The sequence below is a fragment of the Limulus polyphemus genome, unplaced genomic scaffold, assembly GCF_000517525.1.
Source record: "Limulus polyphemus unplaced genomic scaffold, Limulus_polyphemus-2.1.2 Scaffold4183, whole genome shotgun sequence".
Taxonomy (NCBI): domain Eukaryota; kingdom Metazoa; phylum Arthropoda; class Merostomata; order Xiphosura; family Limulidae; genus Limulus; species Limulus polyphemus.
Window position 1 is genome coordinate 8,929 of NW_013669793.1, and position 24,476 is coordinate 33,404.

The 24,476-nt window shown below is 33.6% G+C and overlaps 1 protein-coding gene across 1 annotated transcript in view; it reads left to right on the forward strand.

Annotated features, from left to right (window-relative positions):
- Nucleotides 1-18,587: 18,587 nt before the first annotated feature.
- The window catches only part of LOC106470722 (neurogenic protein big brain-like), a gene marked incomplete at its 3' end in the record, with an annotated part of 67,490 nt that continues 61,601 nt past the window's right edge, over nt 18,588-24,476 (forward strand). Inside the window, exon 1 of the mRNA XM_013931287.2 lies at nt 18,588-19,669. Coding sequence (XP_013786741.1) covers nt 19,260-19,669 — 410 coding nt within the window. The remainder of the gene's footprint in view (nt 19,670-24,476) is intronic.

The window sequence follows — 24,476 nt, forward strand, 5'->3', positions numbered from 1 at the left end:
AGTTAGTCAATAGCATTCACCATGAACTATCTGGCCAATTTTGCCTGACTGAATAGATGGACTTGACCATCACTTTTATTGTTCACCTAGGACCCCCAAGTGCAGAGCCCGTCTTTGTGGCAATAAGACGAAAGACTGGCAACGACCCTCTTTTTTCATTATGAATCACATATTCAATATTTTGTATATTTCTATCACATATAAATTTAAATAGCAAAATTCCATTCCAATAAATCATATAAGCAACAGATATATGCCCTGTACAGTTTTAATTTTTACACATAAAAGATTGAACCCCATGACCTAAAATACATTTGAACTACCCGTGTTCATAGAACACATGACCCTATTACATATACAAAAACAATCATATGTTCTTTATTTTTTAAATTATGAGTTAGTATTCGTAGTGTAAAAAAAAAATCGCCTACGGTGATTAAATTTGATTTTATCAGAAATAAAAAAATAAATAAAAGAGTAAACCGTAAACCAGTCAATCAACATTGAAATATTGTAGCAGTGGATTTAATGAAATCTGCAACGCCGTTTGAGTTAATAGCGGCGTAAATATGGAATTATTCAAGAGCATTGCAACTTACTTGGTCGAAAATAAATATATTCAATTGATTATTTTTATAAGATAATCAAACATGTTACCAAATTGACCTTGCGTAACAACAACAAAATTATATGATAAAATATAGTAAGGTATAGCTGGAATTGTTATCCTGACTTTCTTTGTGGCACTTTGTTAAGTTAATCTTCAAAAGCAGTACTGCCTGCAAATGTTTCACTTGACTGAAATGGAAAAGTGCTAAAAATGCTTGGAATATTTTTTTGCTACAGGTATCAGGTATTTTTCTAAGAGCGACATCTTACGGTAAAACCTAATAACACGTTCTTCCATTCGTTTTACGAGCTCACTGTAACGACCAAAATATTTGATAACATTGAAACACTTTTATTGCATTGATATTAGCTGTGCAAAACGAAAAAGACGTGTTTCAGAGTATTCTTGGTGTTAATATAGCATAAATTGTATGTTTTATTGTGGTTGGTTGCAGCGCTCGACTCACAATATATGGGTCGCGAGTTCGAATCCCGTTACCGAACATAGTCGTCCTTTCATCCGTATGAGCATTATAATGTGACAGCCAATCCCACTTTTTATTGACGGTGGATCGTGTTGACTATCTGCCTTCCCTCTTGTCTATCATTTCTAAGTTAGTGGACGATTAGCGCAGATATCCCTCCAGTAGTTTTACTCGAAATTCAAGAACAAACAAACGTTTTACTGTGAGGCACACATTAACTAGAGCTAGTATATTATGAAAATAATTAAACGTTATTTTTACATGTTGAAGTAAAAGTAACGCAACATTGTGTTTAATAACATGATGTGTTGTTGCCTCAGATTTATGTTTCACACATGAAGTTTCTTCATCACCTGCTCACTAATGAACACCGTCTTATTTGTTGAAAATGAAATGTTTTAATTAACACCAGCAGATGGCGATGAGGAGAGTGAATATTAATATCGTGTTAGTAACGGAAGGAAAATTCAATCAATACTCACAATGAGTCTGAAAACTAAATTACGAAAACCTTGTATTGTTTTCTAATTATAGAAAAGAAAAAGTAAAGAACTGTTATTACTCAAAGGAACGTAGCGCTGCATGTATGTTTTTGACACTGAATCGTTTATTCACTAACAAGAAATGATGAGTTCTATTTAATTCATCCAACCATACATTTACAAAAACATTAAATCAATCTTTGATTGTCAAATTCACAGAAGTATCACATGTTTCTTGGGTCATTAGGAAATGAAGTTGCCCATCCAGTAATAGATAACACAGTCATGAAATGTTTTATGTCTGTTGTCACCCGATGGGATTACAGTAAGTTTACGGATTCATAATCTTTTTAGTCCAGGATTCGATTCCCAGCGGTGGACACAATAGATAGGCCAATGCGGCTTTGTTCTAAACAAACACTTTATGGTGTGTTCCACCACAAAGTATCGTGAATATTCACAGTCTTTGTAGAAATTGTGTTTATATTTTAATCAGTGTTAAGATTGCAAACTATTAACATAATGTTTAAAGTAGATATAAATATATCTTGATCTAAAGAAAGCTTAAGTAGAGTGTACATGTTTAGATAATTTTATTAGCTACTGTTACTTCAGAGCTTTAGAAACTATACGGACAGTGCTCCCAAGCTTCCAATAAGAAGATTGAATCGTTTTCTAAAAACGAAACAGAGGTCTAAAAAAAAGTAACACTGAAACATTATTCAGAACCTTCTTGGAAGACTCGAGAAAAGGGAAGGACTGAAAAATTGTTTAGAATGCATCCTGATAGTTCAAAACAGAACCGAAGATTTTAAGAAGATCGAAACATTGTTCAGAAACTACACAGGTTTAAAAAGAAAGACTTTAAAATATTGTTTAGTTATAAAGCTGAGAAATGTAAAATATAACCAAAACGACCGATTCATTTTCTAGAAGTTACGTTGAGTTATTGAAAATATAAACCGAAATATTATTCTAAGACTGCCAAAAAATATCAAAATGAAAACCGAAGCATTCTTTAGAATCTATTCTAAGGACTAAATAGAAGCCTAAGTCTTTGTTCAAAAACCATTCTAGGTTGTCAATGAGAAGAATGAAACATTTCCAGAAGGTACTCTAGTGTAATAAAAGAAGACCAAAACTCCATTCAAAAATTTTATTGAAATCTCAAAAAAGAAGATGGAGACATTGTTCAAAAACCACTCTGAGGTCTTAACAACAACAACAAAAAAAAGCAGAAACATTGTATAAAAATTAGTTTGATTTGAAAATAATAACACAAATTTTTATCAAGTCTACTTCAGATTTAGAAGACATTATGAAAATATTATTCAGCAACAAGCTGAGATCACGTGAGAAGACCGATACGTTTTTCAGAAACTAATCTTACGGAAGTTACAGCCCACAGAATCCTTCCAGAGTTTTAAAATACATTCTCATTCAGCCAACGCAATAGGAAAATGTGACAAAGTAAAATGTTACCGTGTATCACTAAAATATGACTTAACAGTAAAAAACAAAACCGACCTATATGCATGGACAAACGTTATTAAGAAGAGATTCTTCTTCGAAAATTGTGTAATTGTTGTATAATGCAAGAGTATGCAGTCTGAATGGCTTGATTCGTTGCCAGTTTCGTTATTTTAATCAAGAAAGTTATTTTACTAGTGAGCCTAATTCTCATACCCTAATCTATTATGGTATCTAAATTGATCACGTGCTAACGAATCCATCATATCACGTGAAGCATTCGGGCAAGATAATTGGACAAAATTTTCTATATCGTCTGCAGGTTCTGCTAAGGTCTCTTTTTTCTTCCTTATTTTGTCGCGGATCTTTGATGTGCCTAATTCCTTCTGGTGTGTCAACTGGACCTATTGGATGAGGCAGTTCCCGCTTGATAGATGTTACGGCTCTCAGCTGGGTGGTTACTTAATGTTCTTTTAAATGGACAGCAAGATGAATAGTGTGTTGTTCACTATTCCAACTGTTCACTCTGACAATTATTTCAAACTGAGCCTGATATGTCTTCCATGGTACCTTTCCATTATAGTCCGTTGGTTTCTCGAACAGGTGATGTTGTAGAGTTGGTTAGTTAAATTCTTGAACTGGATTTGGTAGTGAGACGGTTGGAGTAACCCAGTAACAGATGGTACAACAGAAGTGGTAATAAGCGTAGAACAAATACTATTCCATGTTTATAGTAGATAGTATTTTAAGTTGAAACTCTTTAGCAGATACTAAAGAAGGTGTGACTAGTCTAATCTTTTGCATTTAATAACTTGTTTTGCAGGTGTTTTATTCTGTTACTAATGTCCTTTATCAACTTCGTTGGTGTCTTTCGTTATTTCTTCAATTTTGTAATTACATCTTTTCTGTACTTTTCAATCTTCTTGTTATAATCTCTCAGTACATCTCCAATAGTTATATGGATCTTGTTTGTAATCAGAATTAATTTTTATTTTTTAATTCTTTAAATAGTACGCCTCTTTCCTCTTTTAAATATCTGTCTCTTACTCCTTGATCTTCTTCTAGTTTTCAGTTTCGTTCTTCTTGTTATTATTTTAGTCTTCTGTCTCGCTTTTCTTCACTTTCTTTTAATTGTTTCATTAACTCTAGTAAATCTCCGAATTGTTTTATGAGGTCATCTTGAAAGTTAAAGTTTGCTCAATTTTTTATTTTATTTCACCAAAATAACAATACCTCTGATAGCAGAAGTTGTAATATGTTCTTTTATTGAGTGGGTTCGCTTAGATTACTTGGTGAAAATAATGCAAAGTCCATTCCACGTAACGATACCAAATTTGTTTATTTCTTCCTTAACATTTGCTATAGGCTATCATCACTTGTACACAGTTGTAGGGCTGAGTTTACAAGTAATGTTTTCACTTTAAACAGAGCTTTAGAAATAATCTTACTTGTACAATTTCACGGCTAATCGGTCGAGTAACTGAACATATGGGAAAGCTTACACTGTTTTGAATACTTCAATAGCTTCTCAATCACTGACGGAAATGAAACTAAATGGCTGAATGCTTAGCTGATTGTCGTAATTATAATGTATCATTGTTTTCGGATAGTTCCAAAGTATCTCCATCGTTAACATTCACGACAATTGTAGGTATTCTAGGACTACTTTTGTAAACTTTCTAAGCAGTATCATCATCATGTTAGCAACTCCCTCTAGAAAACAATCAAATTAAAACATTGTAAATAAAGCTTGATGACCGTCCTGTTATTATTGTTAAATCTTCATGATGTTTCATAATAAAGCATTCTTACATTAAATTGTATTCAATAAACTCTCTACACTTTTATCGTCTTTTCAAGATGAATCGCCACAGGACCTTATTCAAAATAATATTTTTGTGACACCATTTTCAACGCCCTAGTGGCCAGTCTTGTGCAGTATTAAATAACCTCTGTACGGTTTTCATTTACGTTTACCCACACAATAACTGAATACCAACAGTCCATCTCTAGTAATATATACAGCTGACTAAACGATCTCTGTTCGACGACTGTTTGGAGCCAACCGAATGATATACTTAACTCTCAAGACCACATTGTAAGCAGTCTGGTCATTTGTATTCTGTTCCATGAACAATTTACTGCTATCGTATTAAATCTGATGGAAAATTTATAACGTAGAAAGTAAATTAACTAAACGTTTGAAAGGACACGTCCATTTAATTAGATTTTCCTTTTAAACCGCCACATGGTGGTATTCTTTAGAATTTATTCCCTACATAAATTCACAAATTCGCTCGTTTTTTTGTTTTTTTCAATATGCAAATATTGTCTGAGTGTTTAACTGTTGAAAGTGTCAAAGGCTGTAGGCTTATATGATCCAAAATTGATTCAAAAAGTACTACAAACACTTTAGTCATCTTCCTTAGACTTTTAAATAATCGAAATTGATTCCCCTGTCCCCTCCTTCCGAAGTGGCTCATTGTGAATAGGAGGGCTTTTAAACGCTAAAAAATCGGGTTTCGATACTTTTGGTTGGCACAGCACAAATAACTCATTGTGTAGCTTTGTAGCTCTGTGAACCAAACACCTTAATGGAGGGGTTAGAGCCAAACAAATAAATTTTTCTGACTGTTCTAGAGTCTTTGCCAGGACGAGCCCAGTCTACTATCTCGGCGAAAAGTGGGATTAATATTATGTTGAGTTCCTAATAAAATTACCAGTTGCTGTATTTTGGTGGTGATGTGTCTATTAATTTAAGGCTTACTATGACAAGAGCAAAGATTCTTTATTGATAAATTACTGCTTTGGGATACAACGTATAGCTTTATTACCGCATCAATATATCTTACAAATGATATTTTCTTTTATAACACAATAAAAAATCTGGTTGATAGTCGAGTGCATGGAGATCTCACTATAGAAGAGTTTGATCCAGGTTCTTCAGGTCAAAGGCCATAGGTTTCAATGAAATTATAGAGTGACTAAATACTATAATTGATCATATTTACTTTAGCATACAAGATTTAAACGGACATATAACGTTTCACGTTCAGCCTTAATACACCATCAACTTGTATAACTTTGGAGGCAATACGTGTCCTCAGGAGGTTTTTGGTGTATTTGTGTGTAGATTTGAAGAACTTTAATCATTTGTTTAGATCTACAATCACAAGAAGCTGAAAACTAAAGCGTAATTGAAAAAAAAGGTTAAAAGAAATACTCAAAGTAGGTATTAAAAACGAGAATAAAACTTAGATGCATTTGTGTTCTAAACGTTAGCACCTTGTGAATTTATCATTCTTTATTGTATAGTTTGTATTTAGTTCTTGTTGTTTTTCTTGAGGCATACTGTGTTTTCCTTTTAGTAAGGTTTTCTCTGGTCTCATCTGAAAAAAGTTAAAGGATGCATCACAATTATGATGGTTGAAGCATCTATTTGGAAGTGTTTAGACAAAAAGAAATATAGCACGATATACAGAGCTACGTAATACAGAGCCGCGAATTACATTATAATATTCATTTACGTCTTCTCAGATTCATAAACAGATTTTACTGTAAAAAACAACAGGAGATTATAACAAGAAATGATTGTCACAACATAACGTTTTCCACTAACTTTACTTGGACTTCAAACAGGCCCATCAATTACAAAACACTTAGTCATTATTTAATTAATCTTTTTAAGTCCTTATAGCCCCTTATTTCCAAACACTTTGACAAGTACATATGGGAAAAATATTTCAGTTATTTCGTATTTCACCAACAATAACGATAATGTGAAAAAATCCAACAAAAATCATACAAAATATTTAAGTTAAAACAAGATTTTCAAATTTTTTTTAAAATATGTTCTGTAAAGATCATTCAGAAGTAAGAAAATAGCTGTTGATAGACTCTCATAGGTTTAGAAAATCTATTGCAAGGATAAGTCTCAATTATCTTAAAAAATTTATTTACTAAACTGGTGAAATAAACTAATACGTAGGAAACATTAAAGGAATGGCAGTACCAAATCCAAGTGGGGTGATTACAAACTGCGTCGAAACTTCTCATACAGGATATAAAAAATGTGGACGTTTCTTACGTTATGAGATGTATAATTTTCTTACTTTAGTACTAGATGTGGAAATTGGTTTTGTAATAGGATACCGAAAATTTATTGGAAGCTACAAAAATAATTTATAAATACCGGTTTCGGTTTTAATGAAAAAAAACACACAGAAGCAAACACATTTCTAGGAGAAATTACTGCAAGTTTCAAAGATAGTAGCATGGATATAATTAATTCATAGGAATAAGACCTCAGATTAAACAAAAAAAAATACGATGGTTACTCAAAAAATGTTGAAGTGTACTGTCCTGGAGCAGTTTAGAAATATATAAGAATTAAAGAATTGAAAAGAACAAATGATTCTTAATAGTCTTGTAGTCGTAAAATACATCTAAAATCAAATGTAATTTAGGCCTAAGGTAATTTACTTAGAAGTGTGAATTCTGGTGTCACTACCACGTCATTACCAAAGTATAAATTCAAACATTAAGAAACACCAAAGTTTTTAAACATTTTTGTCCATTTGTATAGAAGTGGTTCATATTTTTATCTAATAGCGGATTATTTTCTCATTTTTCTAACAGATATATGAATTTCAAAAAGCACATTGTAAAAAATGTTCGCTCCGTTTAGCACTTTATCCTATTTCAGCAAGATGTCACAACTTTGCTCATGTAACTGAAGTCTAAATTGAAGCCTAAATAAGTAATACTTTGTAAATATTCTTTCCTCCCCACTGACTGAGGCTTTATGACGTTAAATCAAGGTTCGATCCCGGCTGTGGTTACATCTCTGATAGACCGTTGTGCAGCTTTGCGTTTTAAACAGCGAGCAAGCTGTGTAAACAAGTTCTCTTATTTTGAAGAAAATATATCTGAGTCTACCTAATGAGACTTTGAAGGATTCTATGTGGTGTGAGGAAGATGAAGAAGTATGCTTTGGATATTTTTTTTTACTATTTTGTGTCAAATATTTATGCTTTGAATTGCGAAGTAGTCCAAAATAAGCTTTCAAATATATCAGGTATCTGTACCATCCGAAGCCTTTTCAACAAATATGACTTACTCAGAAAGTATTTTCAGTGATTACATAAGACTAGTAGTAAAGTAAGTGTCCGCTGGAATTCGTTATATATAAATATTGAAGTTGGAAGGTAGTTATTTCAATTTATAAATACTGACTTGAAATGTCCTCATAAATTGTATCCTGCTACGTTCATCTAATCAGAACCCGAAATTGAAATATATATATATATCAAATAGAAAACATGCAATAGTATGCTTTCTATGAAAATAATTCCAATAAAACGAAACGATATTACAACTGGAACTAACAAGAAACTATGTCTTATATTCATATTACAAGAGACATATAAAAAATACTAAAAAGATTTATTTTCTATACTGTTATTTTCTATAACATCTTTCAAAAAAAGAGACCCCCCCAGTGGCACAGCGGTATGTCTGCGGACTTACAACGCCAGAAACCGGGTTTCGATACCCATTGTGTAGCTTTATGCTTAACTAAAAACAAACAAAGAAAGAGAGAAACTTTAAACTAAAGCATTCGCAAGCTGAAAGTTTTTGTTTTTTTATAAACATTCTGTCCGAGCACACCTAACACTAAACTTACTGACGAAAGACTCCCAGTAACTTTTGTCACTAATTTAATGAACAAGAACATTTTAAGATTATGTTTCTGATCTACAAACGTATGTTTTAAGAAACTGTACAATTTAATTAATTATATACACAAACTTGGCTGTCATGTACAATTCGTCTTTGCATTACGCATTTAATTTAATAGCTATAGAGAACATTTAGTTTGATATTCTTTAAAATTAATCTTGTTATAGACAATTATGGAACGGAGCGTAGTAGCTAGCATGCCGGGCTGCTTATCGAAAGGTTCAAGGTTAGCACCGCAGTATAGTTGAAAACGCTCGACACTTCCAGCTGTGAGTGCCTTATAAGAATGACAGTTAATCCTGACAAAACCATTGTAGCGGCGAGTGCTGCTAATTAGGTGTTTTCCCCTTGACCAGTAATTCAAAATTAGGAACTATCATACCTGAAACTTGGGGTCCCTAACCTGGAAGTTTGGCCCATGTGTACGCAAAGTTGAAAATACTAATACAAAATACTGTAGACTACTCTTGACATAATGTATCTAGTACACTTGTGCTCTAGATAACACTATAACTCGTGTCAGATTTCATAACTACTCTTAACATAATGTATCTAGTACACTTGTGCCTCTAGATAACACTATAACTCGTGTCAGATTTCATAACTACTCTTAACATAATGTATCTAGTACACTTGTGCTCTAGATAACACTATAACTCGTGTCAGATTTCATAACTACTCTTAACATAATGTATCTAGTACACTTGTGCCCTAGATAATACTATAACTCGTGTCAGATTTCATAACTACTCTTAACATAATGTATCTAGTACACTTGTGCCCTAGATAACACTATAACTCGTGTCAGATTTCATAACTACTCTTAACATAATGTATCTGGTACACTTGTACCCTGCCAGCGTACCAAACAATAAACCTTGTTCAAAACTTACGGTGATGCACCCTAGAGCGTGAATGTGAGATTACAACAAAAGAAACAAAACAGAGTGAAAGTTCGAATAATAAGCATGTATATTTATATATGTATCAAAAAAGAAAGTAAAGAAAGAAAAACAAGAAGCAACAAGATACTTGGTTTACATACATACTGTTTTAATCATGGAAGAGAGTGGAAGTGATTTGAAACCACTGATCATTTCTAGTTTTACTGGAATGTTTTCAGTCAGCCCGCATTTCAGCAATGAAAGGTATAACTTTCTCTGTCAAACACGTGGTGAGATGTGTAAACCTACTTTCTGCAGGACCTGTGATCATGACTAAGAACTGCCCTACGAAAAGTGTCGAGTTTACGTATAGTACACTACATAAATTGTCAAGTTGACTAGTGTAAAAATATTTACTTTTATTCAAAATCCAAGTGACACATCATAGCAAAGTCACAACTTATTTCATAAACACTACAGAAGCAGAAGTAGCTTAGCATTTCGTTAGAGCAATAAGATATGTGAAGTTCTGACTAGAAATTTCAAATATAAACATATAAACAGATGACATAAAGTATATATAACCATATATATAAATCACGAAGAGAAGAAACACCGTGATAATTGTAGCAATGACAAATAGATTTACAACATTTATAACATTACTTCTTTCAAAAAGAAGCCTTAAACATTTTTTTTGCAGAAGAGACTTCGAAGACATCATTCTGACGTTTCAAGAATTTTTCATAACAAAATCAGGATATAGCTGTGTGCATTTAGGTGCAAATATGAAAAAATTAAATATGTTAGTTGTAGTTACACTTAGAATAACAAAAATAAATGTTACACAAAAGATACAAAAAATGCGTTTAGAGCATAATAATATTCATTGAAAATATTAAGCTATGATTAAGAACATTATTAAACAAACAAGTGAAAATTAAATAGGAGAGTTACAAAAACCGTACTTCCTTTATACAAAATTAATCTGGGCAAATCAGATACCTTTCAAAACATTTTGGTCATCAAACAAAATATTTATAAAACTTAAAAACAACAACATATGTATGATATGCAAAATGACCTCCCCTCCCAAGTGACTCAGTGGTAAGTCTGGAGGCTCACAACGCTGAAATCCAAGTTGCGGTACCCTGGTGGACATAGGACAGATATCCCATTCTTTAGCTTTGTGTTTAACAATAAAAAAAACAAAAGAGAAAAAATTAATGTATCCTTTAAAATGTCTGTGATATGTACTTTATATAATAAGAAAATATTTTAATCTCACATTTATATATAAATATAAAACTGCAGATGTAAAGGTACTATTGATTTTAAGTAGCTAAATCCTAAAAGTCAGCAAAATAAAATATATGCTTCTATCAAAGAGGAATATTTGCAGTGAAATATATATATGGCCCATGGATCTCCTTTAGTCAATGTAGTTAGTAGGTTGACCGACACATATTTTATGAGTTAGATCGAGCTTTCAGCAGTTCTTGTAATAAAATCTGCTATTTGGCTTAGTCTAGAGACTTCTAGTGTCACTTTCTGAAATTTTAAACTTCTTACTTCACAGATTTTTTTCTTTTAATAGAAGAAAAGTAAGATTCGTGGACTTTCTATTAATTCTATAAGCGAGTTCTTCCCTGGATTGCTATAAACAACGAACTACAAATAGACAGTGCAGCCAACATAATATTTGCTACTGACTCACAGACAGCACTGCGTAGAATTCAGAGTGGTTGGCCCTCAGATGTATGATCGAAAGCAAAGCAGCTGTACCATCACCTGGATGTACGTGACAGGCCATACAGGGATAAACCTAAAGGAAGAAGCTGACAAGCTCTCAAGAGAAGCCCATTTGTCAAGTTCTGCACAATTCTACTGCAGGATATCGACGTCCTCTGCACTAGTACAGCGAAAGCGGCAAACATTGAAGGTCTTCAATGAGACCGCTGGAATATAAAGTACCATATGTTGGAGCTAGGAAAAGCAAAAGGTGGGGAATAAATGGAGCTAGAAGGCGACTGATAACATCAGTAAAGGAACTTTCTTCTATCCCCTGTGAGGTAATCTGTACAACTCCTGGGATTGTCACCTACTGTAAGGTAGTCGGTACAACTCCTGGGATTGTCACCTACTGTTAGGTAGTCGGTACAACTCCTGGGATTGTCACCTACTGTTAGGTAGTCGGTACAACTCCTGGGATTGTCACCTACTGTAAGGTAGTCGGTACAACTCCTGGGATTGTCACCTACTGTAAGGTAGTCGGTACAACTCCTGGGATTGTCACCTACTGTAAGGTAGTCGGTACAATTCCTGGGATTGTCACCTACTGTAAGGTAGTCGGTACAATTCTTGGGATTGTCACCTACTACTCAACTCAACTCGAATGATCTTGATTAGTTGTTTTTGGCGGTTCTTCTCTCACCACATAAAACAGTTATGTTACTGCCTCTTTCAAGCCCATTGGGAATTCTATGAGATCGTGGATTGATATGGATAACTTGTCTTGCATTCTGCCGCAGTCACATTGGCTCGAGGGGAGGGGAATCTTAGTACTCTGTGGTTTCATGGTTACTTTTCTACTAGTTGAAACTAGAAGTTTCTGTTCCGTATACTCTTTCTCGTGGGTCTGGTTTTTTTTTATCCCAAAGCTACAGAAAGGGCTATCTGCGTTTTTCCGACCGAGGGGAATCAAACCTCGTATTTTTGCGTTATAAGTTCGTAGACTAACCACTGATCCACCGGCGGACTTCTGGTGAAAGATTCTTCATTACTATTTGATATTGTCTCCACACACACAATTTTTCGAACAATGGAATCAAGTTCGTATCACTCACGTGTATAATTTTGTATCTGCTTTTGTCATTTACTGACTTAAGCGTAGTCCTGTTGACCCGTTCGTTACTTACTCACTTAACCGTGTTCCTGTTAACCCGTTCGTTATTTACTGACTAAAGCGTTGTCCTGTTGACCCGTTCGTCACTTACCGACTTAAGCGTGGTCCTGTTGGCCCGTTCGTCATTTACCGACTTAAGCGTGGTCCTGTTGGCCCGCGACCCTTTCAAAGTTAGATCACTTTCTTTCCAGATAAAATCTTGCTCCAGGAACGAAATTTTTCTCTAGCTCCTAGTATTTTTATTATTACTACGTGACTATGTCCTGAGAGCTTTTTTTAATCAAGTTTCTAGTTTTGCTTAGATTACCTTTTATCTCTTACCATGTTATGGTCGTTCGATCCTCATACAATTTCAGGTTCTTTTTTCATGACAGTAATGTGCCCAAACTATGAAGCTATAAAGGGAAGCAGGTGCATTCTTTTTTTTTTTGTAATTATCAACATACATAATATATATATATATGATCCCATCTATACATACATCTATATATGGGCGCGTCACAGATAGCCCATTGTGTAGCTTTGCGCTTAACAATAAACAAACGAACTATAGTGAAATAATTTAATTAAATAAATTGCTAAACTGGAACAACTCTTTAACTTTCTTCCACGTTATTCGATTTTATAAGTTTGCCAAATTCTCATATTCTAATAACCTGTATTGGAGTTTATTTTTAAAAATTAACAATCTGACCCATTTCCCAGAGTATTTATAGCATTTTTCATTGATAAAAGAGTAGTCTAAGAGTTGTTGGTGGGTGGTGTTGATTAGCTACCTTCCTTCTAGTCCATGTCTAAATTAGGGACGAATAGCGCATATAGCCCTCAAGTAGCTCAGTGTGAAATTCTAAGAAAAACAACAAACAAACAATCTCTATGCCCAAAATTTCTAAGTTAAGCATAGTCAAGGTAATAGTATCAGTGTATTACGTATAACCAAATTTGTAACACGTAATTACAAAAATAAAATAAAAATATTTATACTAAAAACAACGTGATATAATGTAAAAAAAGCTAATTTAAATATGAATTAATATAGAGCACAGACGTATTTACAATAACACATACGTAGCTTAAAGATTAGGTTATTCTCTTACTTTGCTCTAATTGGATTTCTTAAGTTCATGAAACCTATTTTATAAGTATGGGTAGCTTCATAGGCACTGTAACTTTCCGTGTAAAATTATTTTTCTTCTGCTTTTGTGAAAGGAGTAAAACATACTTTGGTAATGTATTCGGTTTTGAGTTATGAATCATTGAAATACAACGTTTCTTTAAAATAAGTTCGTATTTCATTCCACTTGAATAACTCAGAAATACAACAAAAACTGAAGAGAACACGACTTGTACCAGATGTCAGTAAATTCCACGTGCCTGAACCAGCGAAACAAATTGCTACTGTCCATGAGTTGTTATACTTTTGTTTATTCGCTGTGTTTGATAACCTATTGTCTCTCCAAGTCCATAGAAAACTATACAAAAGTTGCATACATGGTTGCGACATTTCCAGACTGATATATATATATATAAGCCTTAAAACATTAATGACTAAAAAAAAGGTGATAAAAAAGAATGTAACCTTCCTGGAGACTCGATGTATGTTTTTCTGTTGAACCTGAGAAATGCGCTTTAGGAAATATGCATTCATGCATTCCATGTGACATTTTAATTCTGACATGTACGATAAACTGACTTTGTTATGATAAACAGACCTCGCCATTGATAAAACAAATGGTATTATGGTGTTCATTTCCTTTTTATTTATGTCTAGGTGTGAATATCTTTGTACAAACTTCAACTATGAAATATCATTTTGTACTAGAAGTTTTGAAACGTCAATGAAAATACAGCAGATTACAAAGCATTTATTCATCGAGCAAGAATTTTGTTTGTTTGAAGTTAAGCACAAAGCTACACAATGGGCTATCTGTGCTCTGCTCAACACGGGTATCGAAACCCGGTTTCTAGCGTTGTAAATACGCAGACATACCACTATACCACCGGGGAGGGGTCGAGCAAGAAGTCTCAAAAAAGATGAGTGACTGGAACTGTGAAATCAATTCTCTATAATTGCACAAGACTCTTCACTTTTGTAATATTTCGCTTTTCTTCAGCATTTCATACGTGTTGTCTGATGTTCGTTGTCACCCATTGTAGTTTGGTCATCGTTCAGAAATCCTTTCTAAGGTAACAAGAAGTTTTAAAGCATTTTCCAATCCTGAGAATATGTTATGTAATAAACGTGCATTTGATTTTGCTTGTAGATAAAAAAAAAGCTATCTTCAAAAATATAAATGGACTTCAATTATACATCCACTTATAGAAACTAAGCTAAGGACTAATATTCCGCCATAATTAAAATTTGTTTACTTATCAGAATTCTCGATACCTGGAGGTTATTTGAATTTACGTGATGATAGCGTATTTGTGGTGGATTAAGTTTAAATTGTTTCTATTGCATATAATGCCAAAAACAGAGAGAAGATGAATGACATAGTAATGAAATAACGTCAAGCCTAATTGATATACTAATAATTAGCTCTGTCGTGATGACATTAAAAAAAACAACCAAATCTACTACGTACTTTAAACTAACAGAAACTTAATATTTGCATGCTGAACGAGAAGGAAGGCAATTTATTTGGTCAGAATTCACACAATGTTTAATAAAATATCTAACTTAAAAAAGTCGATATATATTTTATATATTTTTATATAAAATTCTTCTGAGCTGAGAGTGGCGCATTAGTCAGCATTTTGAGCTGTGGATGGATTAATCCAAGGTTCAATACGTGATTTCACTGAACAACTCTACACTTCCATCTGCAGATGCGTTGTGAAAGTGGTAGTCATCTCAGTTATTTTTTTCAAAAAGCCAAAGCTCTTATGGTAACGAGTTCTGCTGGCCATCTGGTCGGTAATTCAAAATTACAAATGATTTTACTTGAAAATTCCCTTTCCAGAATATTCCTACTGAACTATAAATTAGGAGTTGTTTTAAACTCGTTTTATACATCAGAAAAGGATCACATTGGTCCATGTAAAAACAAATCCTTACATAGAAATTTAGATAACAAACATATCATTGTTCAACTTCTGATTAAGAACCGTAAATCGATTACAGTTTGAATTGTAAATGTTTGTTATAAATTAGGTAATGTAAGTGGGATTTCGAATAAATTAATCTGAAAATGAAATGCAGTATTTTAGGTTGATGTTCATGCATTAAGCCCTTATTTAGTTTACATGCGCAGGAGTGCCAAAATCAAATTTACGTTGGTAGGTATGGTGCCATAATTAAATATTATCCAAGTAAAAATATGAAACCATGTCTATTACTACTTTTCTACGTATGTGCAATGGGTAGTATGAGGGACGTGCTTGCAGTAACTTAATTCTGCTTATGCAATTCAAAGTAATCAGTATAAAATTGTTATTTTTTAAAAGTTGAATACGATTACTGATTGTTGTTGATCGGAATGGAAAATGAAGTTACACAAATATTGCAGTATAATACTTAACACTTACATTTACAAATACACAACAAAAATATTTTCCTTAGCTTGATGCATTTTCGTTGGTTGGCCAATCTGCAGCAAGACACTTGTAACTTTGTATGACGTCACAGTCTCTTTTTTCGTCATGCCTTTTTGTGATCTGAATCGCAAAAGGCAATAGACAACAAGCATACACAGTGCAATATTTTCTTTAGAAAGTGTGTTTTAATTTATATAGTTTGTTGTTCTATTAAGCTTATAACAGTGTGTGTAATACTTGGCCGTCAGTGAGTTCACACAAAACACAAATTAGCAAAGACCAGCAGCAGCTTGATTGTAAAGTAATATGGCAGGACATAACATCACTTAACAACAAAAATATTCAAAGTAAGTTTGGGCAAATTGTTGGTGAGGCAAATGCCCCACCTGGCCTGAACGGCTCTTGTATCCTTGATGTGAATAAAAGATATTACAGAAATAATATCAAAAATCTAAAAATGTAAATGATTGAAACGGTTAACGAGAAAGAAAACGATTTACATTTCATAAAAAGTCATCATGTGCAAAGGTTTTATTGTCATAAAACACTGTATTAGAAAATATGAAAATCAATCTAACACTAATTCACCTAATTAACTGTTATTCATCATAGAGATTTCTTATGGCCGAAGACTTTTTATTTTTTTTACTTTAGCGTTGTTATTGCGTTAATTGTTACCGCGAGGATGAATTATTAGTTATGTTGCCTTGTAGGAGATATACATCTATCTCTTTTAGCAAGGAATTAGTTACGTCGCCATGTATAAGACGTACATTTATTTCTGTCATGAATGAAAGGAAGGGATTCGGCAAAGAGAAGAAGGTGGAATACACGGTAGATGGAGCACTACCTTACCCTAAGTTAACATTATTATCAATGAAGATAAACGCTTGTACATGGGCGTACACATGATTGATTGAATTAAAGTGTACTTAGCCATGCTTTCACCGGGATCAAACACATGAGTGTTCCCAGGTTGTATCGACTTTGGTGTTTTACAGAGAAGTACATGAGTTCATATGGTGTTTTACAGAGAAGTACGGAGTTCGTATGGTGTTTTACACACAAGAAAACGAGTTTATTACGTGAAACATGAAGCATTAAACTTGAAGAAAAAATATGCTGAAATTCCATGTATATAAAAACCTGTATGTAATCATATATATATTAGACTTTAATATTATATATATATATATAATTGTAATTGATCTTAACAAACTCATGGTACTTAAGACTTAGTGATAATCCACCGATGACATAACTACGTTCGAAAAGAAAAACGAAACTGAAAACTTTATTTAGCCTAGTTTGTTGCTTAGCAAATTTATGACGAGATTCCAGGCTGGTATTATTGGTGTATTGCAACTCTCAAACCCTACCTGTTCTCTGAATTTAATATGGGGTGTTTTTTTTCTTTTCAATATCAGTCTTCCTATAGTATGTTTTTTTTTCCGACTGTCTGGCGAACAACTAGTAAAATCGAGTAAGAATCAAGCAGTTATGAAAAGCTTGAGTTCAGTTATGGCCCCTACCTAAAGTATACTCTTGAGTCAAATCAATATCAGGCAATTTAAAATTCACTAATGACTCAGCTAGTTGTGAAAACGTTCAATATTTCATGACTTGCTTTCAACCTTGTACGAGGGAAAGTAGACTGAAAAGAAACTCTAACAACTGAAATATGTGAACATATAAAAAGATAAGAAGAATACAGTAACATTCTAGTTTTACCACTTTTTTATCGAATTCTATTTATTTTCGTTTCGCTTTCCCATAGGATAACATTAATGAAATTAGCATTATCAGAGCAATACTTGTTTATTACTAGAAACCCCAGTTAATTGAACTGCTCAGAAGTGTAATATTAAAAGCAATCCGAGCTAGAAAAACGTGTATTTCAAACATACATTTCAAATGAAGGCCAAACAAATGTTAAAAATGACTCGAAATACATATTTTCAAAGAGGTTTTGCAAACTAGAAAGAGACTTTTTTATAAGTACACGGCGTTGATATCTCATTTTGTCTCTAAATTTGGTGCAAGTATATAAATATATATTTGATTTTAATTTTGGAGGAAACTAATATGCAACTGCCATGTCTACTGTTCTGAATATACTTCATTTACGAAAAAATGGAAAATAGCAATAATAAACACACGCTAACCCTTAAGAAATGGCAAAAAGTCTCCAAGGTTTCATGCTTGTTTTACAGCAACATATGCCGAATGCTCGTTTAAGTGAAAATAATAATAATGCCACGTCTACCGAAGTAAAAACAAGGATAATAATTCAGCACTATGAGAAGAGCTGAGCTTAAGTATTTAATAACATTATCCTTGTTTTAAATATCAAATTAATTCTTCCTTGATTTACTGATATTATATATTTACTGATAGTATATTTGTACTATTTTATGTTTATATCTTGAGCGTTTGTATCACCTCTATCCTACCGAGCTCCACCTACTTGTCAGTCAAAGCTCGTGCCAATTTTCTCGTGCCAGACAGATAGTCGTCGCTAGCAGCGGGCAGGCGACATCCGAGCACAAACAAAAAGGTAAAGTTCTTGATGGTGCTTTCTCTCCTGAACTATTGGATCTGTTACAGTTATAAACGTTTGTAGTATTTTCACTTAGAGAGGATTCTTGTTTATAGCACAATCTTCATTTAACACTAGCAGTATGGCTGGTTTCTTATAAGGATTTTTCTGTCAAAGGCTGACAGTTTTCTAAGGACGAACACTCATCGCGTTCTAACTGAGTGGACTCGTGCGGTGGTCGCCCGACTTGCGCGTGCGGCAACGTTCAGTCTGTTCACACGGCTTTCCTTCTATTTACGCATGATCTTTCAATCTGATCCAACATTTAAAGATCACACTTTTCAAAATATTTTAATATGAACTTCGCAGATTAGTGTACTAATATTTTGATTCCGAATATGAGGTCAGTTGAAACTTCGTATGTTAACCCAGAAAACATTGAGGCTCATTTAATACGGTATCTTCCATTAAACTCACTGGTAACTTGATATGTTTTCTGTACATTCTGCACTTTAAAGGTGTCACATTAAAAGCAATCCTATATTACAAACTGTAACTATTTCTAGATACTGAGAGAGTTGTCCAGGAGTGCATCACTATCGGACAATGGCAACCATATCGTTGGAATCGTTTTTTTTACACCTAATTGATAGGGTGGAGAAAATGCACTTGCAAATGAACAAGCAAAAAAGCATCAGAGAGGAGATTAAGACGCTTGAATTTTGGAGATCCATAATAGCAGAATGTTTAGCAAGCTTCTTCTATGTCTTTCTTTTGTGTGGAGCTCACATTACTTGGCCAGGTCACGATCCCAGCAACTTGACCATCAAGGCCTTGACCAGTGGTCTAACAATGGCTACTCTGACTCAGTGTTTCAGTCATATCTCTGGTGCACATGTGAACCCTGCTGTGACTTTTACCATGTTTGTGACCAGGAAAATATCATCTCTCAGGGCTAGTCTGTATGCGGTAGCTCAGTGTGGTGGAGCCATTGCTGGAGCAGCTCTCCTTTACGGGTAGGTAATAACATATTTACTTATTAATGTGTCACATAAGTATAGTTCACTACATGCGTCTCGAGAACACACGTGTTGGTCTTCAGTAATGCACGTCATAAGTAAGAATGTTTTATCATATAACACCCATTGTTAAAATCAATCCTTCAGAAACAATATTTCCAAATTTTCTTTGACGCCCTAATCCTTCATGCATAAGCTCACTGTAAAATAGCATTGAACATTAAGCTTCAGTTAAAAGGGAAACATTAATACATTTCTAGCTTGTTACGATCCTTCTTGTTGTTGTTGGTGGTGGTGTAAAAGTTTAGTAACTTATAATTTTATGTTGCCAGTAAGTATAGTTATAACAGAAGTAAGAGTAAGCTGAAGAGACAATATTTTACAGAGTAACTTCTGATGGTCTTAAATGTATTACTCAAAATAACTGGTAATGCACCATGTTTGGATAATTATCAAACAATTTCAGTTAATACTACATGAGTGAAGTATAGCTTTGTAGGTATAACATTATAGGTATATACCATAGTTATAAAGAGTTATATTAAATTACTATAAAACCAAAACTGGCTAACGATAAATAGATGATATATACATATCAATATTATCCGACTTTCAAAACAACCTTTATTTGTTGCTGATTCAAATGTATGCTCCTTTATATCTGTTTCATGATATTAATTTTGAACGTTGCGTATTTGGTAATCCGTGTGGTATCAAACCTTTTGTTCCTCTGAAGTTTAAAATCACCAGACAAAGGGCATTTTAGTCCGAAACGTTGGGAACATTGAAAGATATATTTAACTTTAACCTTTTTTTGTGTGATTTAACTTTCTCCTTCTTTTATTTTCAATTTCGTTGTACCACAGTAGTTTATAGTTGACGTAACACCACCAGTGGTCAAACGTGACAACTGCCAATTAAGTGTCATGTGAACACTTCTCAAGAAATAGATCATTGGTAAATTAAGATATTTATGTTTAAAATTGTAATTAAATACATTTCTATAATATTTTATTTTATTAAGGAAAAAGTAAGCTATTGGATACATCATTGCTAAAAACAACAACATCAGATATCAATAAAAAAAACTCTTACGGGTAAAAAGTACAGTAAGATTGCGAAGAGTAAAAGTGTAAGGCAATGCATACATATAAATATAAATCATAGTACATGACTGAAATCCTAACATTACAAAAAATTAGTTACATGGACGTTTCCTCCAGCATTATCGAGACCAATGAATTAACAAATTATTTACTCTTTAGCAGTATTTAATACGGTAATTATTATTATTTCTTACTTATCGCTTATTCTAACTTCCACGAAGAGTCAGCCCCCTAGTGGTACAACGGTAAGTCTGTAGGCTTACGACGCAAAAAATCTGGTTTCGATACCTGTGGTTGGCAGAGCACAGATAGCCCACTGTGTAGCTTTGAGTTTAACAACAACCAACCAACGAAGAGTTAACACGTCAACCCTACCTAGATGTCGCTTATGTTAATGAGTTCCATAGAAGGAAGTAGCAACGCTTCTCATATACAAACTATAACGTTATTGGTCCCGAAAATGCTGGAGCAAGACTTCACACATATGGACAAGTTGATTATTGTGCACGTCATTTTAGAGCTTCAGTTGTGTAACAAGACTTCTAATTGTCTTACTTGTTTCTTTTATTCACAGCCTTACTGTGACTTTTGTCCGGTACAGTTCACGTTTCGTTTGTATACTGAATAATATTAAATACACTTATATTATATGTAATTGCTATGGACTGTCATTTTTTTGAAATATATTCAATGTTTAATTCCCTACACCACAAAACGTATTAAGAAAATTCTAGCCATGTTGAACAATAACGTATTTAAATATCATTTAATCTCTGATTATTTACGCCCTTAACATCAAACTATTAACGAAGAAAAATACTAGGAATACTTTGTTTTAATTGTAATTTTTATCAGTTAATTAGTTAGTCTGTTGTTAAGTATAAAACTACATACTGGGCTATCTGTGTTCTTCCCACCGATGGTATCGAAACTGGATGTTTATCGTTATAAGCCCTGAGACTTATCGCTGAGCAACCGGAAGTGTGTGCGCTTTTTATTAGTAATAATAATTATGTATTTAGAATATTTTAGAATGAAGCAAAATAATTCACATATCGAAATCGAAACTTACTGATATTTCAGTGTTTACAAGACGTTGTACGTGTTCCTATACATCGAGCATTTTCATCACATTACGAATTTAAAGGTAGGCCTTGATAGGTAAACAGAAAGCACATTTGAAGCCATTACTGTAACGTTCGAAACATTTACTTCACAGCTTCGTTTCCAATTAAAGGCACTCAACAAAATTAATGCTTCGGTTTTCCGTGTTCCTGACGCGTATTAGGTTTGTCTCAGTAGAAATGCTGACAGATCGTTTGTTTATCCAAGACAAGCATGGTTTCAATCTATCATCTCCTATACTTGCTATAAAGATTGGCTAACACCATCCTTTTGTTTAACGTGTGTTTTCATTAGCAGATAAAAAAATGTTCTGTGTGCTGGCTTTAAAATGAGACTAAAATAAGAAAAACAAAACAGTGACTAAGTCACAATTTCTAGGGTAAAATTTGCATTCTCCACTTATTCTTGATAACAATACAGACCTTTCGTAAACAGCAGCGTTGTTTGTTGATGTATTTAAGATGTTGTTTCAAAATGTTGCATTTATTCTTGATAACAATGCAGACCTTTCGTATATTTATACAGCAGCGTTGTTTGTTGATGTATTTAAGATGTTGTTTCAAAATGTTGCATTTATTCTTGATAACAATACAGACCTTTCCTAAACAGCAGCGTGATTTGTTGATGTATCTAAAATGTTGTTCCAAAAGGTTGCATTTATTCTTGATAACAATATAGACCTTTCGTTTCTTTATACAGCAGCGTTGTTTGTTAATGCAGTTACATATCATAGTTTTCAATGTATTGAGCGCAAATATCTATTCATTATTATATTGCAGAAGGTGAATAAATATAATAAAAACAAGTTTGTTGTTGTTGTTTTTTAATATAAAGACTGCATTTCAGGAACATGTGATACCTAAAATTTTGTATGTCTGAAGCTAACAGTTTTAATAATAGGAATTGTCAATTTTAGCAGTACAGTGAATTTTAAAAATATGTATATACAAGTAATTAAGATTACTGCACAGTCTCTTAGCTAAAGTTAAAAAATATAGATAGAGGAAATACTGGTGATAGTAATACTTCTTCAGTAATACACCTGAATTTGAAACTAGAGAGGTTCAGTAAACTGAACATATTTTTTTTTGTATGTTGCTTGTTATCCTTCTTAGCTTTTTGACTGTCTAGTGTTTTTCAAAAGTATTTTCAGTTTATATCTTTAGAGTAGCAAAAAGCAAGGGTTTATTTGTTTGTAATTAAGCACAATGGGCTATCTGTGCTCTGCCCATCACGAGTATCGAAACCTGTTTTTTAGCAGACATTCCGCTGTGCCACTGGGGGGTAAAAAAGCAAGAGAAGAGGTATTACTGTTGGCTAACGCATATGTAACTAATACTCGTGTGTGTAATTCTGCTTTTAACTGGTGATTTAGAATCGGCTAACATTAAAACTGTTATTTCGACTATGGTAAACAACTGTTTATGGGGTCATAGACTGTTTGACTCAGCCAAACTGTAAATAAAGAACTTTTATTAGATAGGGCCGAGAAATCCTGTAGATGTAGGATATAGTTATGGTCTGAAAGGAACTAACGTTATAAAAGGCACACTTACATATTCGTTGCCGATTTATCGATGACAATCCATAAATCCTATAGCAGAAAAGTTGGTTGTTTCTGAAGTTTGCGCAAGGCTACACAATGGCTATATCTTCGTCCTTAATTTTGTACTGCTAGACTACAGAGAAAACAGTTAATCAACAGCACTCACCGCCAACTTTTAAGCTACTCTAATCGCATAAGGGGGGTTTGCGGCAACGAGATGTGAACCACGCATCCTCAGTTTAGAGAACCGCATGCTAACATTAGACCATGTTCAGCCGACTAGAAGTACGTATCTTAAGACATATAGCTGTTTTCTAAACGTTCTTTTGCGATTATTGTATGTTTAAAAACTGAGTGGTGTGAATCAACAAAGTGCCGTGAACGAGAATATTAGTTAATCAAATGAAAACTGACACTTCAGAGTCATTAATGTGTAATTGGCCATTGCTATATACCTGTCAAAGTCAGCAGTTTTGTATTAACATTCTGGAAAGTGATGTGGCGTGTGCATAATTCACTAGACGGTACAATGAGCTAAGCTTAGCCATTAATTACTCTGTTGATAAAATACGAATATGTTTAATGACTGATAAATAAATTGAATCAGACACCTAGAAATTACTCTGAGCACAAAGCAACCGATTTTTATGGTTATATTTGCGTATATCTCCTATGTTCAGATTTTTCTACATACATTTAATGTATTTAATCTAGCATGTTTCATTTATGTGACGCTTTTAATAAACAGTAACCCTTGACCGTGAACTAGGACACAGTAATGTATTGTTTCAGAGTTAAAACTCTTCAAAATCATGTCTTTTATGGACTAAACATGAAGTGGAGAGACATACATATGAAGACAGTAATAGAACAATGGCCATAATGTTATCTGTCTGGTCTTAGATTTTAAGACAAGGGGATATATATTTGTGGGGAGCAGTGTTCCCTCTAAGCTGTGCGGTTGCGCATCCGCACAACAACCAATCAAATGTTGCACACATCATTATTCCAGCCGCGAAGGAGTCTC